The sequence below is a fragment of the Phodopus roborovskii genome, unplaced genomic scaffold (genome assembly GCF_943737965.1).
Source record: "Phodopus roborovskii unplaced genomic scaffold, PHOROB, whole genome shotgun sequence".
NCBI classification, from domain to species: domain Eukaryota; kingdom Metazoa; phylum Chordata; class Mammalia; order Rodentia; family Cricetidae; genus Phodopus; species Phodopus roborovskii.
In genome coordinates, this window is record NW_026126409.1 from 11,131,050 (window position 1) to 11,145,580 (window position 14,531).

Genomic DNA, 14,531 nt, shown 5'->3' on the forward strand with positions numbered 1-14,531 from the left:
TGCTTAGTTAGCCACACAATTAGTAGCTTTTTATAAATTATGTCCTAAATAAGATTGTTGGTAGAATTTGTTAATTGCCAAGTGTTTAGAGTCAAGTTTTAGACATGAATATACTGTGTAGTTTTTTAGCCAAGGTATCTTAAGTGAAGCCTTTGAATCAAGGCTATGATTGGGGCTTACTGAAGTGATTGGTTGGGTTTGTTGTGAGGGTGCTAAGTTCATTATAAAAGCCCAGTAGTTGATAAGGAAAAACAAACATTGCCATTTTTTAACAATATTTTCTCTTTCCCTTCTCTTCCCATCACCTTTTGCTTTTGTTCCATGTTTTGGTTGTGGCTCTTCCTGTCCGTCCCTCCTCATCCCCTCTGCCTGTCGCACCTGTCACTTCATCCGTCTTAGCATGGCAAGGCACTGACCTGATGCATAATCACGTCTTGGCTGATGACGACCAATCAAGTCTAGACTCCTTGGGTCGTCGCAGTAGCCTTTCTCGTTTGGAGCCCTCAGACCTCTCGGAAGACTCTGAGTATGACAGTATATGGACAGCCCATAGTTACAGAATGGGTTCTGCATCCCGTAAGAGCTGCTGCTCATATATCTCTCACCAGAACTAACTAACGCACTGAGCCTTTCTTAACAATGCTTGTATCGCAGCCTGCTTTTCTTAGATGTTTCTTGCTGTTCCTTGTCTCTCTTATGTGATATTTTAACAACTCTGGAGAGTGTCTTGGTATTTCCCATTGTACCTAATAGAGGCTCGATTGCCAATCTGAGAGCTCATTCAGACTGCTGCCTGTTGGTGGGAGGCCGTGGGTCCAGTCAGTCTGTACCCAAGGGCCTTTTCCCATCAGGGAGTGTTCTATACAAGCCCCAGATGGTTTGGTTTTTTAATTCTCCGTGTAGCAATTGTTACTTCATTTTGGATATAGCGGTATGGACACTTTTCTAGTTTGTGCAGCCGCATAGGTTTGCGTCCAAGTGCCACAACGGAGGAGACTCTAGCCTTACATATAGGGATCTAATTTTTTTTTTTTTTTTAAATGTATAATGCACTTGACCAAGTAGCTGTGGAGACTGAGAGGAGTGTCTGTACCTGAAGCACCAAGTCAGCTGACAGCTGCTTGGTGATGGTGCAGAAAGCTACATGGACTTCATGCCTGGCAGATGCACACCACGGCTGGCGCTATCGGGTGTTGAGAGCAGGGTCTGCAATCTGTCTCCACCCATTGCTCTGTGCCTTTTCGTGTGTGCGCCATGGCTGTGAGGTGGGAGCTCTCCTTCTAAAGGTGAGTTCACCATCGCAGCCGAGTTCAGCATCCACTTACTGTTACATCACACTTCCCTGAACTGCAGTGATTGCTAATACAAGGCACTGTCGAGTCTGCACCAGAGGTAGATGCTGTGGTCTCTGCCAGTACAACTCAGCTGTGTTCAAGGAGTGCTCGGTTGACTGCTTGGCTTGGCTGCAGCCTGCCTGCCCCACATCCCTACTTGTGCTGTCTGTGAGAGCCGTGAGCACTTTGTTGCTTTGGCCACCAGCTGCAGTGAAACTCCGTTTCCAGCAGCCCTATAGTTCACCCTGGTACTTCATTACAATGCAGTCTTGAAGACTGAGCAGGTCCCCACGTGTGAGCCTGGGAACAGCCCCTCAACCCCCTGGGGTTTGTTTTATGGAGTTTTCACTGGCACTGAGAAGCAACTGAATGTGACGTCACATTCAGTTGTAGCAGCAGACCATACCTGGCTATTGCTTGAGGGACAGCACTGTCTACAAAGTGTTGATTGACATCCGCTTCAGAAACAGTGCCACAGTAAATGGAGAATGATGCTCTTTGCATCCTTCAGCGTATGGAGCTCTAGTGGCCATGGCCTCTGACCCCTAGCCCTCCTTGCCAAGTCCTTGTATACAGTATTGTGTCCCCTTTGCTCCCTGTCCTCTGGGAGCTGGATCCTGCTGCTGCTAATGGAGGAGTGTGTGCATAGTGGGAGGGGTGGCCTGGAGCCGCTGGGCAGCGTAGCTCCCCACACCAAGGTCTGCCTGTTCCTTGTGGCTACAGAGCTGCTTATGCCCCCCCCCCCAAGAGTTTGGATTTTTATAAGGATTTCAAGGAGCAAGCTTTTAAAACTTGCACCCAGTATTAATTTCTAGTAGAAATGAGGTTTGTGTAGATTCTGCCAAATAGCAAATGGAACTTTTAAAATCAAAATAAAACACAAAATGTCTGTATTTACTTGATTTCAAGCATTGACAGAAACGGCTCTGCTGTGATATCCCATTCTGCGGTTGTCTTTGCTGACTCTGCCTCAGGCTGCTTGCCCTTGCCTTACCTTAGCATGGGTTGCCTGTCATAGGCTGTGTGGTACAACAGGGAGGCAGGCACAGCTGTACTTGAGGTTTTCTCTTAACACCAAGTGAAGTGACACGGCTGTCTTTAGGAGATATCGCGGTCTGTATTGTTGAGCAAAGTTCTGATGGCTTGCCATTGATCTTTTCATACCAGTCAGAGCCGTTTGGATGGTGTTTTTTTGTTGAGGCTAATGCTGTGGAACAATAGCCCGAACTTTTCTTTGCATTTGTTTTGAATGTCTGACATTGGTTTTGTGACCTGGTTAGAAGTTTGTTAGTGCCACAGGCACAGGAGATGGTCCTCGTGTGGCAGAGGGGACACGGCGTTGGAGGGGCCATCATCTCTACGTTTGTGGAGCTGTAGTCATGCTGATAGTACCTAACGGTTCTGCAGCTCTGTAAAGCCGTGTGCAGTGAGTGTGATAACAGAAGAATGCAAACTGAGCGAGAAGGTAGGTCCAAGCCATCCCGTGGGCCTTCTGCAGGTGGCCCAACAGTGTTCCTGTCTAACCTGTCCTCGCCACAAGTCTTTACTAAGCTACGTTAACTCTGTGTTCGGCATAAAATTGCCAAAACACAATAATGTGTATATAGTGGTATATGATCCTGGGGAAATCTATATATTGTGCTCTTTATCTGTGAATGGGAAAAGCCATTTTAGTACAAGACTCCCATTTGAAAATTCACTTGGATGTATATCTGAATGTTGCATTGTATTGTACAGTATGCTTATTGTCTGTGGTTGCATATGGCAATGAAGTGTCTGTTTTATATTAAAAAGACATCTGTTCTGTACAGTTGAAATAAATTTTGCATTTGCTAGCCCTTGGTTTTTATATTTGTTACATGGGGGAGGGGAATAGCATAGTTTGAAGCTGAGTATGCCGTGGCCAATCTATCAAGCTGGCATCTTCCGCAGGCACACCTTTTCTGTCTGCCATGGTAGAGGACTGGTACTTTCTTAGATGGGATGAAGTCTATAAATAATGCAATGCAAGCTCTTTCTATGTAGCTGGCTGGCCTGGAACTCACAGCCCTGCCTGCTTCTTCCTCCCTAGTAGAGAGGGATCCAAGGCATGCCCCTCCAGGCCCAGCTGTCCTCTTCCTGTCCCCCTGTTCTTTCACAGCTTGTCCTCAGAAGCAGCATTCCCTCTCACAGGTGAAAAGCAGCTCAGCTTTGAAGTCCTTCGTTTGGACCAGGGCTGGCATTTGACTTTTGTTTTGCGATGTGCATGCCTAGTTCAGAAGAGAAAGAAGCCATCCCTGGGGGTCAACCCTCCCTTTTCCTTGTGTGGAAAAAGCTAATCCCAAATCTCAGACCCATAGACAAAATGTAGCCTGTGTAATTTGGATGCTACTGAAGAGATCTCTTAAGTGTTATGATTTGTTTCATTCTGAAAGTAGTGCCAGTTGAATGTAAATGATGGAGGAACATGTCGCAAATATCGGAAGTCAGCTACTGCCCAAATAGTTAATGCTTCATTGAGACAGACAGTCATTGCTTTGGGTGCAGGCTAACACACATGTGCATGCTCACATACTTACCATACTTCGCACAGGGCATGAGTTGGACAGCCAGCGTGGTTATTGCTGAGTCACCCAGCTGTGTGTCACCCTGTGGTCCCTGGTGGGAGTGTCCTAGGGTTATCCTCAGCTATGGCAGCCTAGGCATAGTCTACTCTGAATTGGATTCCTTGGTTAGGCCTGGAAACCTTTGATGATGCAGGGCAGGGTTATGGAGGCTTCTAGTGTTTGACTCTTGTGTTCTGTTGCTGTGAACATGTTTCCAGTCTTGAATCACATCTGTGTGTGGGTGTTGCCATAGGACCTAGAGCCTGCTAGCATCCCCAACATGCCAGTGTCATCAAAGAGTGATCTTTAAAATCATCATGCAGAGGACTTGAGGTTGGTAAGACACACTTGCATGTTTGTTCCTAGAGAGTCCAGCCTGAGAAGTGCTAGTAGGTTGGGGCTGATTGTAAATTGTTCTGTTATCCGTGCGTGTGGTTTTTTTTTTTTTGTTTTGTTTTTGTCTTTGTTTTTACTCTACTTACACATGGGAATCTTAATGATGAGGGCAGAATGATAGTTTTGTAGGGGCTATGGGCCACCGGGACTTCCACACTGTTAGCCATAAAACCACAAAAGTCCGCTGCTCAGATGAGGAGTTCAGGTGGACTGATAAAGTCTGTCTCCCCCCCCCCCCCAAGCCCTCAGTGCTACAAGTGCACTGTGAACTTGGGCATGCAGCCTTCAGGAAACAGCAGCAGCACATCCTGACTCCATCTCCTCAAAGACCAGTGTGCAAACACAGCTCTTCACTGTGCAGAGCCGTCAGTATGCTAACGGGTCCCAGTTCCTGTGGTGAGATTTTAAGCAAAGTGCTAGGAAATTCCCTGGTTCTGTGGTTGCGTGGTTTTTCTGAGTTAGGTGTCCAAGAAAAGTGCACTGTGACACCACTAAGAATATTCCAGTTAGGTGTTGAGAAAAGTGTGCTGTGATGCCACTAAGAATATTCCAGATGTAATGTGTTTTAGAAAACTTAAAAATTTTTAAAATAGTTCACTAACTTACAAACCTGGCCATGCTATCTTTCACTGTTTTGTTGTAAGAGCGTGTATTTTTAAAGAGTCATTTTAGAAATATGTGTTCTGTTGGAATGTGGCAGGTGGTGAGCTGGCAGGTGTCTATTGGCACAGATCAATATGCCTTGCCGACAGTGCCTCCATCAAGTGTTCCCCCACCCATGTCCGAGCTGGGTCAATGGGACTACCAGGAACATGATCCCATACTCAGACTCTGAATTCTTGAGTGCTTTGTGCACACAGCAGTTGTATATCCAAGACCCTGTCATGTGTTTTCAACTGACAACTGGGGCCATAGAGTTCCTCAAATCCATTGTGTTGCTTAGTGTACTTAACGAACTTTGTTGGTAAGAGCTGGCTTTCAGGCTGCTGTAGAAAAGGCTGCCCCTTTGAACTCCAAGTAGTTAAGTGGAGACTGCATGATTCACTGAAGGGCCAACCCCCGGAAGTTTTCTCTGTCATGGCTCCACCCCCTCGCTTTGCAGTGACACCCTTTGTGTCATGCAGTCTGGAAGCTTCAATGCTAGGTTGTCCAGGGAGAAAAGACTAACGAACTGAAAGCAAGCATGTCCCCTGCTGCTTGGTGTGGTCTGAGGCCTCAGTTCTCAGCTGCTGATCCTTCTCAAGCCTCTGTTGAGTTTAGTGTGACAGAGTAGTGAACAAGACTTCTCAGTTTAGTGCTAACTCAGTCACCAGCTATCAGCCCAAGCAGTATCCTTGGCCTCTGAATACCAGTGGATACCTGTGAAGCTAACCCGAGCATTGTTCTGGCTGCCACTCTTCACCAAGGAGCTCATACACCAGGATCATTGAAATCCTCACTTTTCTGGCCACAGTGAGCATGTACTAACTTCTAAGGACAGTAGACACCTGCCCTTGTGTGGGATATACAGTTGAACACATGCCTGGCACTTTCTCTCATATTTGCCCCAGTGACCCGTGTGTCTTATCAATGCTCAACAGGAGAGGAGCTTGAGTGGGCTCCTGCCATCTCAAGGAGGCTGTCCAGAAGGGACATCTGCCAGTCAGTTGGACCCTGCGTGGGGTGGGGCTGGGCTGACATTGCCAGCCTGCTAGTGTTTTTTTTCTCTAGGACCTGCATCTTAAAGCTCTACATCCCCAGGACTTGGGGCACTGAGGGGAAGGATAGATGGTGTGGCCTCACCAGAGCCTGTTGATGAACCTTCTCTAAGAGTGGGGTGGCCATCTGTGGACAGTTTCCCCAAGTGACATGTCAATGTGCTCAGAGGGAACCAGGGCATTGGCAGCCTTCCACCAACTCATATGGAAGTCGAAGCTGGGCTGCCTCACCATATGCCCGCCACTTCTTTCACTGGCAAAACTGCTGTGTGGCGTAGACCTGGCTGGAAGCTCCCCAAAGTGTTTCCAGGCCCTGCCATCCTGGGCTTGACCCAGCACCTTCCAGTGCAACAGACTTGGCAGATCGACAGAAGATGGCTTGGGGAGATGGACCTGAGGCCACAGTCTTCCAGGCCCCCTAGTTCCCTAGTGGATGGCTAGCACTTGCCCGGGACATTTCATAAACCCTTGCTGTCAGCTTAGACGGCAGTGGCTCACCTCCGTTTGTTCAGAGAAGCATAGGCTTGGGTTAAATTGCCCGCAAAGCCACTCTTCAAAGTGCCGTCTCTCAAGCACTGTTGTAGGGTTTCCATGCCAACCAGGGCATATAAGAAGTGCTCCTTAAAATCTGATGTGCTTTTAGGAAGACAGAGGGCACCCCAGAAACAAAAAAGCAAATTACCCCCACTTCCACAGGCAGTCATTTTACTTCGTGCCCTGCTTTCCTCAGCAGAGCACTCAGACAAGGACAGCCATGAGCAGGTGTGCCTGTTGTGCGGCAGAACCCATTCTTCCTCCAGTGGTGGTGCTCAAAAGCAAATGCTCATAGTCACATCACATAATCCTTCTTTCTGGTACCTGCCCTTCCAAAGCTAGTCAGTGTCTGTGTTGCACAGTGCATGCCACATAGAGGTGGTCACCAGTCAGCACCTGTGCCAGGACCACATGCCTTGATGCTATGGGAAGTTTGCTTCCTTTGCCTTCAAAGCTGTGTGTGTTCAAGGGGACTGAGAGATTTTTCACAGTGATAAGACGATACATTTCAGCCTTACTAAACTACGTGTTATTATGTTATATTTGTATAGACATTGCTGTACATGTACAGTCTTCTCTTGATGTTTCAGCTGTTACTTTTAGCCCTTGACTCTGAGCGACCTCTCCAGAGGTAATTTCTAGTGTTTTTCATTTACAAGCACAAGAATCACATGTTCTTTCCTGGTCTGGTCTTTCTAGCGATGCTGGAATGATGCAATGATTTAAATTTTGTTGTGTATTGAATGCAATGTGGTCAGACCTCTAATGTACTTGCTGTTAGAGATTTCCATAGTAAAAGAGGCTATTTTTACTTTTTTTTCTGTTGCCGCTTCTTTTCTCTGAAATGCTTTGGTTGGCCACATCCAACTGACAGCTGGAGAAAACTGGTCAAAGATGTTAACGTGTAGTCACTGCCCTGGGTGTATGAGTGATGTGTAGTAGCGTACATAGATCCCTTGCTTGGTCCTGCTGCAGCACTCACGCTGTACCTCTCTTTTCAATGACCAGGTTCACGCAAAGAATCGGCTCCACAAGTGTTGCTTCCAGAAGAAGAAAAAATTATAGTTGAAGAAACCAGAAGCAACGGGCAGACCGTGATAGAAGAAAAGTAAGGTGTTTTCCTTTCTGTACAGCCGGCTCCTCTCTCTCCCCCTCCTGTTGGCACAGTCTGAAGTCTGCTGGAAGCTGGGTGGAGCCTCACTGATGGATGATGGCGGGCCACTCTGGTTAGGAATTTAGACAAGGAGACTGAGTAGGTAGAGCTTGGCTCTCTGCTGACCAAGGTAGCCCCAGAGGCCCTGCCATCTGTGCATCCTTGGCATACGACCACCTTTCATGGGCTTACTCTTCCCTGTTACAGGAGCCTTGTGGACACGGTGTACGCATTAAAGGATGAAGTCCAAGAGTTAAGACAGGTATGCCAATTACATTTTAGTTTTAATAAGTGGGTTTTTTTTTTTTTTTTCTTTTTTCTTTTTAAGTGGAAGTAAAGGAGAAGTATGAAGCTCGTTGTGGAATAAAAGGAAATCACAAAGCCACCAGCCTTACTTAGGAGTGACAGGCTAGGGCTAGAGATGGCTCAGTACTTAAGAGTGACAGGCTGGGCTGGAGGTGGCTCAGTCGTTAAGAGCACTTGTTCTTCCTGAGGCCCCACATTCAGTTTCTTGAATCTACATGGCAGCGCACAAACATCTATTAATTTCAGTCCTGGAGTATCTGATGCCTTCCTCTGACCTTTTCGGGTACTTCTTGTACATGGTACACTGGCATACATGCAGGAAAACACCCATACACATAAAACAAATCTAAAAACTAAATCATTTAAAAATTAAAAATACAAGAGTGACAGGCCAGAAAAATACTTGTTTCTGTAGCACTAGTCTTTGGATGTGATCTACTTTGGGGTTTGCTAGAGTCATTTATGGTACTGTCCATCGTAGTATCCTGCTAGTTGCTTCTAGCTACTTGGCTTCAAAAATCCAGGACATCTGGACAGTATGTGTTTTTGTTTGTTTTGTTTTTGTTTGTTTTTTAGTTTCAAGTTGTGTTTTGTTATTAGTGTGTGTATAATATGGGGTGGCACTTGCCATGGCATGTGTGTGGAGGTCAGAGGACAGCCTTGTGGAGTTGGTGTCCTTCTTCCTCCTGTGTTGTCTGGGAATCAAACTCAGATCACCTGGCTTGCGTTGCAAGCACTGCCCACTTGCCCACTGCTAACCCCGTGTGTGCTGTGCATGTTCAATAGCTGTTGGGTAGGTTTAAAGGGAGGGTGTAGAGTCACAGGCACTTTTGAGGAACAGGGCAGGACTTTGTGGGGGGGTGAAGTAACTGGGCAGGTGGCAGTGCCTGGCTCACGTGTGTTCAGGGCAGCACCCCTCCCTCCCCCCCTTCCATCTCTCCGTCCCTCCCTCCCTCTCTCCTTCCTTCCTTCCGTGGTCCATTCAGTTGCTGTTGCTTCTTTTCTGCGTTTGACTGGACAGGGGAATTTAAAAATGCTAGTGGTAGGTTTGTAGACATTGTCCTTGTCACTTTTTCCAGCCCCTTGCTTTTGGCACGTTTTATAACGTCTTGCTCATGAGAGTAAGTAGGAGACTGCCCAGTGTGCTTCCGTGTACATTCACGGCTCAGCTCTTTTGGCCAGCCCCTGCCAAACTGGACTACCTAAGGGTGCAGCTGTGATGCAGGGCACTTTAGGTGCTGAGGTGGTGAACCTGCTGTTATCTGCTTGCCTTGCAGGATAACAAGAAGATGAAGAAGTCCTTAGAGGAGGAGCAGAGGGCCCGCAAGGACCTAGAGAAGCTGGTGAGGAAGGTTCTAAAGAACATGAACGACCCTGCTTGGGACGAAACCAACCTATAGGCCGACCTCCTTCTTGCAGGCTGAAGACCAGCAGTTCCCAGACAAGGCTGTGGTCCTTGGCCCAAGCACAGAGGCATTCAGGACTAAGGGTCTTCATCAGGCTCTTACTGACGTAGTTGTGAGTGAGGTATAACACTGAGACCTGGACTGAGCATATGTCTGCCGACTTCTCTATGCGGTCGGTGACTGACCAGAGTCCTCTGGCGTTTGGACTTCAGTTGAATTTATAAATAACATACCTGTGTACTTGTAAATACTGACCTCTGAACGCGTACCCGTGATGTGACTGGGCTAACCCTCTTGCTAGGATTTCCTTCTCAGCCTTTCCGGCCACAGGGATTTGAAGTTGTATTCACGGAGTGTTGGGAGCAGAAGGGTGAACCAATAGAGGCCTGGGCGGCCGACTTGTCCCACTTGATGCAGGCGCTGTGGTGCCATCAGGAGCGCCCCACAAGGGCACAGTGTGCGTTTGTGTTACCATCCCCTTCTTAACTGCAGTATTTCTGTCTCAGGCCTGTGACTGTGCCCAGGGAACCATGGATTCTAGGAATGTGGTGTTGCTATCTGCCTGGGATGCTCTCTCCTGCTGTCCCTGTCCTGGCTAGGCTCTGCGTCACAGGAATGTGTCACAGTGTGGAGAAGTGGAACAATCTTGTGCTTGGCCCTCCCCCGAGAGAACAAGACCCTGTATATAGTTGTGTTATTTATTCCATATTCTCTAGCCGGTGCTGCCAGGCAGGATTTGACTGCAGGCTGTTTGAGGCCAGCTGTTCTCTGCTTGCCTTTGGCTGCAGTCAGCATTGTCCACGTCACGGAAAGCCCTCTCTTCCCCCCTTTGAGCAAAAATAAAGCAATACATATCCGCAGTTGAGCTGCACAGTGAAGGCCCCAGAGGGCTGCGCCCTGCTGTGCCATGTCCCACTCTGCTGCCTCCCTAGGCCCAGGTAGGCCCTGGAAGGCAGATGGCCTGGACTAGAAACCCTGTTTTCTGTTGGGCCAGGGCTTGCCTTTGGTTTGGCAATAAGTGACAGTGACCTCAGGAGCTTAGCTGTCCACTTCCTTCCTCCAAAGAGGTTGTTTTGAAGCCAGAGAAACTTTTCCGTAGAAAGGTGTTGAGTAGCAGTGTGGCTGCAGGGGCTTCAGGACAGCCTCTCTCTAGGATGTGACCCAGCCCCTTCACCCTGTCCTTTGTGGCCCTGGCCCATCCTGTGCGGCAGTTTCTGAGCAGACCCTGGGGGCCCTCTGTGTTCTCTTCTTCCTCCACACTGACTGGTTGCAGTGTCTGTGGCTTGCATCTGTCAGGGTTCACTCAGACTCTCATCAGACCCTCCCACTGCTGTCAGCATTTTACTGGGCTTTGCTGAGTGAGAGAAGCTGAGGTGTTATCGTTCTTTTTGGTAAGCCCTGTTTTCTAAGCACTTTGCTGACCTGAAAGACACTGCAGCAAAAGACAGTGTGCCGCTGTCACAGTAGACCTTAACTCAGGAACAACACTCCTTGCATCTCTCCACTGCTGGCGACAGGTGCCTGGGGTTGCTGTGCAGCTGCTCCGCCAAGAGTAAGCAAAGACCGTATTTGCCACTGGCCTCACCACCACTGAGGTCACCATCCATGCCCCAGGACAATTTCTTACAGACCTGCCTTAATGATTCACTTGGAGTTTTCATGAGTATTCATGTTCTAACATCCCTGCCTTGCACAGGGTGGCTAGAGGTTGCGTGTGGGCACACTGCCTTTTCTTTCTGTGGATCCAGCGTCTTCCAGGCTCTCTAGGGATCAAGAATCTGCATCCGAGAGCAGTTCTTTTTAAAAACTGACCCTGTTGTGCACACCCACTTCCCTCCTCAAGTCTCCTCGCGTGGGGCTTTGGTACCAGCAACCCAGGGCGCCATTCGCCAACTGTTGCTCCTCCGTTTCTCTGAGGATGAGGGGGACGAAGCCATTTCCTACCCTGTAGATGTGAAGCACTTTCCGTTCTGAACCATGTTGCGATGTAGCAGCCTCCGAAGCTCCATTGTACCCTTTATCTGAGGTCCATGCGCCTGTGTGCACTTCATGCCAATCCCCCTACTTCCCCGGGGTGCCCGGGGCATCCAGACACTACAGGAAACCCGGTGTTGACAGACAGCACCTGGCATTGACTACTGCAGTGTGTGTGCTATACCCCTGGAATTATTAAACTCCTTATTTTTCTTATCTCATAAAACGTGTCACTTTATCTTCTTTCAGATTGTGTGTGTGTGTGTGTGTGTGTGTGTGTGTGTGTGTGTGTGTGTGTGTGTGCTGGTGTTTAAGGTTTAAAAAATCCTGACGTATTTGAAACAGGAAAAGAACGCATAAACCTTTGAAATCATGTTAGGGAACGTTTAAGGACGATAAGTGAAGGAAGACAGTTTTAGGAACATAAGTTGTAGTCCCCATCCCCCGAATCTATCATTGGAATGGTGACTAGTGTTAGCATGTGGGCCACTGCATGGATTTGAACAAAAGGCTGTGGGACCTCTACAAGAATTGCCATCGGATGAAAGGAGATTACTGTGTACTGTTCTGTCAGAGCCCTTCTGACTCTGATAGAGGGTACTGGTGAAGGTACCTCTCTTTCCAGTTCAGAGGGTAGGATGACAGCCATCAAAGGCTGGGGCAAGGGTATTGCCAGTTAGAATCACAAAGCTAGAAGCTGCACCGCTGAACCCGGGGTGTGCTGGGTTCTGTTACCTCCCCTTAGACACAGTGAAGAGGACAGACAATAGGCTTGTTTTGGCTTGTGGTTTCAGAGGTAGCTTAGCTCTGTCACATTGGGGCCTGTGGTTGCACAGTGTCTTGTGGGTTTTGTGGTGGTGAAGGATTCGTTTACTGTATGATGTTAAAGAAGCGAAGGACAAACAGGAGGGCCCAGAACCCTTAGTCCCCTACAATGTGACCTAATTTTGATGATCTCCCAGTATTACCACTCTGGGACCAAGCCTTCAGCACCCGGATCTTTGATGGCACTCAGGATCCAAGCTGTAGCGAAGGATCACCTTTCAAAAACCTTATTCTTGCCCACGGGAGCTGAGCTAACCCAGTGTGTTAGGTACTTTTCCATTGCTAGTGAAACACCAGCTTACAGGGAAAAAAGAATTTAACTGAGCTTACGGTGTCACAGGGTTTGAGTCTGTGATGGTGGAGCACAGGCCGCCCCACAGCAACAGCTGAGCGCTTGTGTCTTAAGTGCCGGAGAACACTAGAGACTGCCCCTTTTTGGAAACTTCCAAAGCATGCCCCCAGTGGCACCTCCTCCAGCTACCTATCACCTAATCCTTCCACAACAGTTACACCAACTGGAGACCACATAACCAAAACCATCCTCACTCACACTACCACACTTGTTCATCCCTGGAACTCAGACTGAACCATTTGCTCAGGAGACCTAACTATTAGGAATTTTGTATCAGATTACAAAGAGATGCAGTGGCTGGTCATCCTGGGTGACTTTACTGTCTTGTTCCTCAGTGCTGTGTGTCAGAATCCTGTATCAAACGGCTCATTGGTCATCCAGAAAGCAAGCCTGCAAGCAGCGGGTACAGACATAGGCCAGGACACACACCCCTCACGTGGGGCTCTTGCATGTCCAAGGCCAGCTGCGGTGACTCAGTTAAGACCTTGCTTCAAAAAAACAACTCCAAGCATGCACACAACCTCAGTCCTAGTCCAATTAGTGAGCAGCGTGAGTTGAGCTGGGGAAATGCAACTCAAATGAGGGTTCCTGGATATGATGTGATGACCTGTCTAGAAAGGTGCTGTGTCAGCACAGGACCCAGATGGACAGTAGTGTCAGGTACTAAGGTAGCTCTGTAGAATGCCTGGCCAGCCACCATTCAGATGAGAACCCAGAGGAAGTCAGAATCTGAAATCTCCAGGGTTTCAGTTAATTCAGGCAAAATGATTTGTGTTGTAATTGGTTGAGCGCTCTGGATACTTGGGAGTTTGGACTGGCCTGGCTTGAGGCAGATAAAACCTTTGTGGGTTTGTTTTTTGTTTGTTTTGTGTTAAATTCTGGAAATCCCTGCTTGTGGAGGAGATGTAAGTGGAGTCTTCTGAACAGGACTTGGACAGCTGTGGAATCCCTAGAGTGGACCGGCACAGCATTTAAACAGCGGCTTCAGCATGGCCGCCCCAGGGCTAAGCACTTCGTACAGTGTCTGACTTCCTCACTCCTCGACCCCCAACCTGTCTTTTCCCCACACTGGCAGTACTCCAAGGAGCTGCCTGCAGTTTCTCATCTCGGGACCAGTCTGGATCTTGCACCCAGCACCTGCCCCCACAGCAGTGCAGGCGCATCTCTGTTCCTGGGATGTCTGTCCTCAACTCTGCCCCACCAGTCCTCATTTCCTTCCCTTCCTCACTGCTGTCCACCTCTCCACCCCTCTTAGTCACAATGGTTTTTCTGGAGCCTGCAGAGCTCCCTAAGTGTAAGTGGAGCCTGATTCTGCCACCTCCTGGGGAGGGAATGGTGTGTGAGGCACATGCAGGTCAGCTGGTGTATCATTCCCTTCTGAGAGCATTTGCATTACCAGCCTCGCTCACAGGGTGCTGTTGGGGGAAGGTTTGCATTGGGCTGCTTCCTGTTCTGTCTAGCTTGTCAACCATAGGCCAGGCCTCAAGGTACCCTTGCCAGAGCTCACCCTATTAACATACTTCTTAATTAGCACACAGTTCTGTAAGGCACTTTTCAATAAAGCTGATGAAGGCACTTGTCTCCATTTCACTGCTGTTAACCAAATCCTGGGGGCAGGAGTCTGGAATGGAGGCCCTATGATGGCCAAGTGAGCCAGTGCTGCTTAACTCACTGTCTTTTGTTCTGGACGCTCCCGATCGTCTGGTAACTATTGGGTCACAGGGCCTCCGCCTCTGTCCCCAGAGTGAAGTGATGACTATGGCTGAGGGTGGGGATGTGAAGAGGGAATGCACAGGCTGAGGGCAATCTGTTCTTTCAGAAGACTTGATAAAGTGCAGATCAAGTCGGGAGGACAAAGCACATGGACCTGTCAGATGAAAAGGGAGAGCATGCTCATGCTCAAGGTAGCAGGCATGGCCTCAGGGCACCCTGACTTTCTTTGTAGCAGTAAACTTGTACATGAAGGTGA

General features: G+C 48.4%; 1 protein-coding gene across 4 annotated transcripts in view; it reads left to right on the forward strand.

Annotated features, from left to right (window-relative positions):
- The window catches only part of Arhgef7 (Rho guanine nucleotide exchange factor 7), a 101,707-nt gene extending 90,096 nt beyond the window's left edge, over window positions 1-11,611 (forward strand). For 3 of the 4 annotated variants that reach the window (XM_051181993.1, XM_051181996.1, XM_051181994.1), the window contains 4 exons: window positions 400-576; window positions 7,555-7,654; window positions 7,907-7,961; window positions 9,283-11,611. In XM_051181993.1, coding sequence (XP_051037950.1) covers window positions 400-576; window positions 7,555-7,654; window positions 7,907-7,961; window positions 9,283-9,405 — 455 coding nt within the window. In that variant the 3' untranslated portion in view covers window positions 9,406-11,611. The remainder of the gene's footprint in view (window positions 1-399; window positions 577-7,554; window positions 7,655-7,906; window positions 7,962-9,282) is intronic. The other variant, XM_051181995.1, reaches the window with a different exon arrangement.
- The last annotated feature ends 2,920 nt before the right edge of the window (window positions 11,612-14,531 follow it).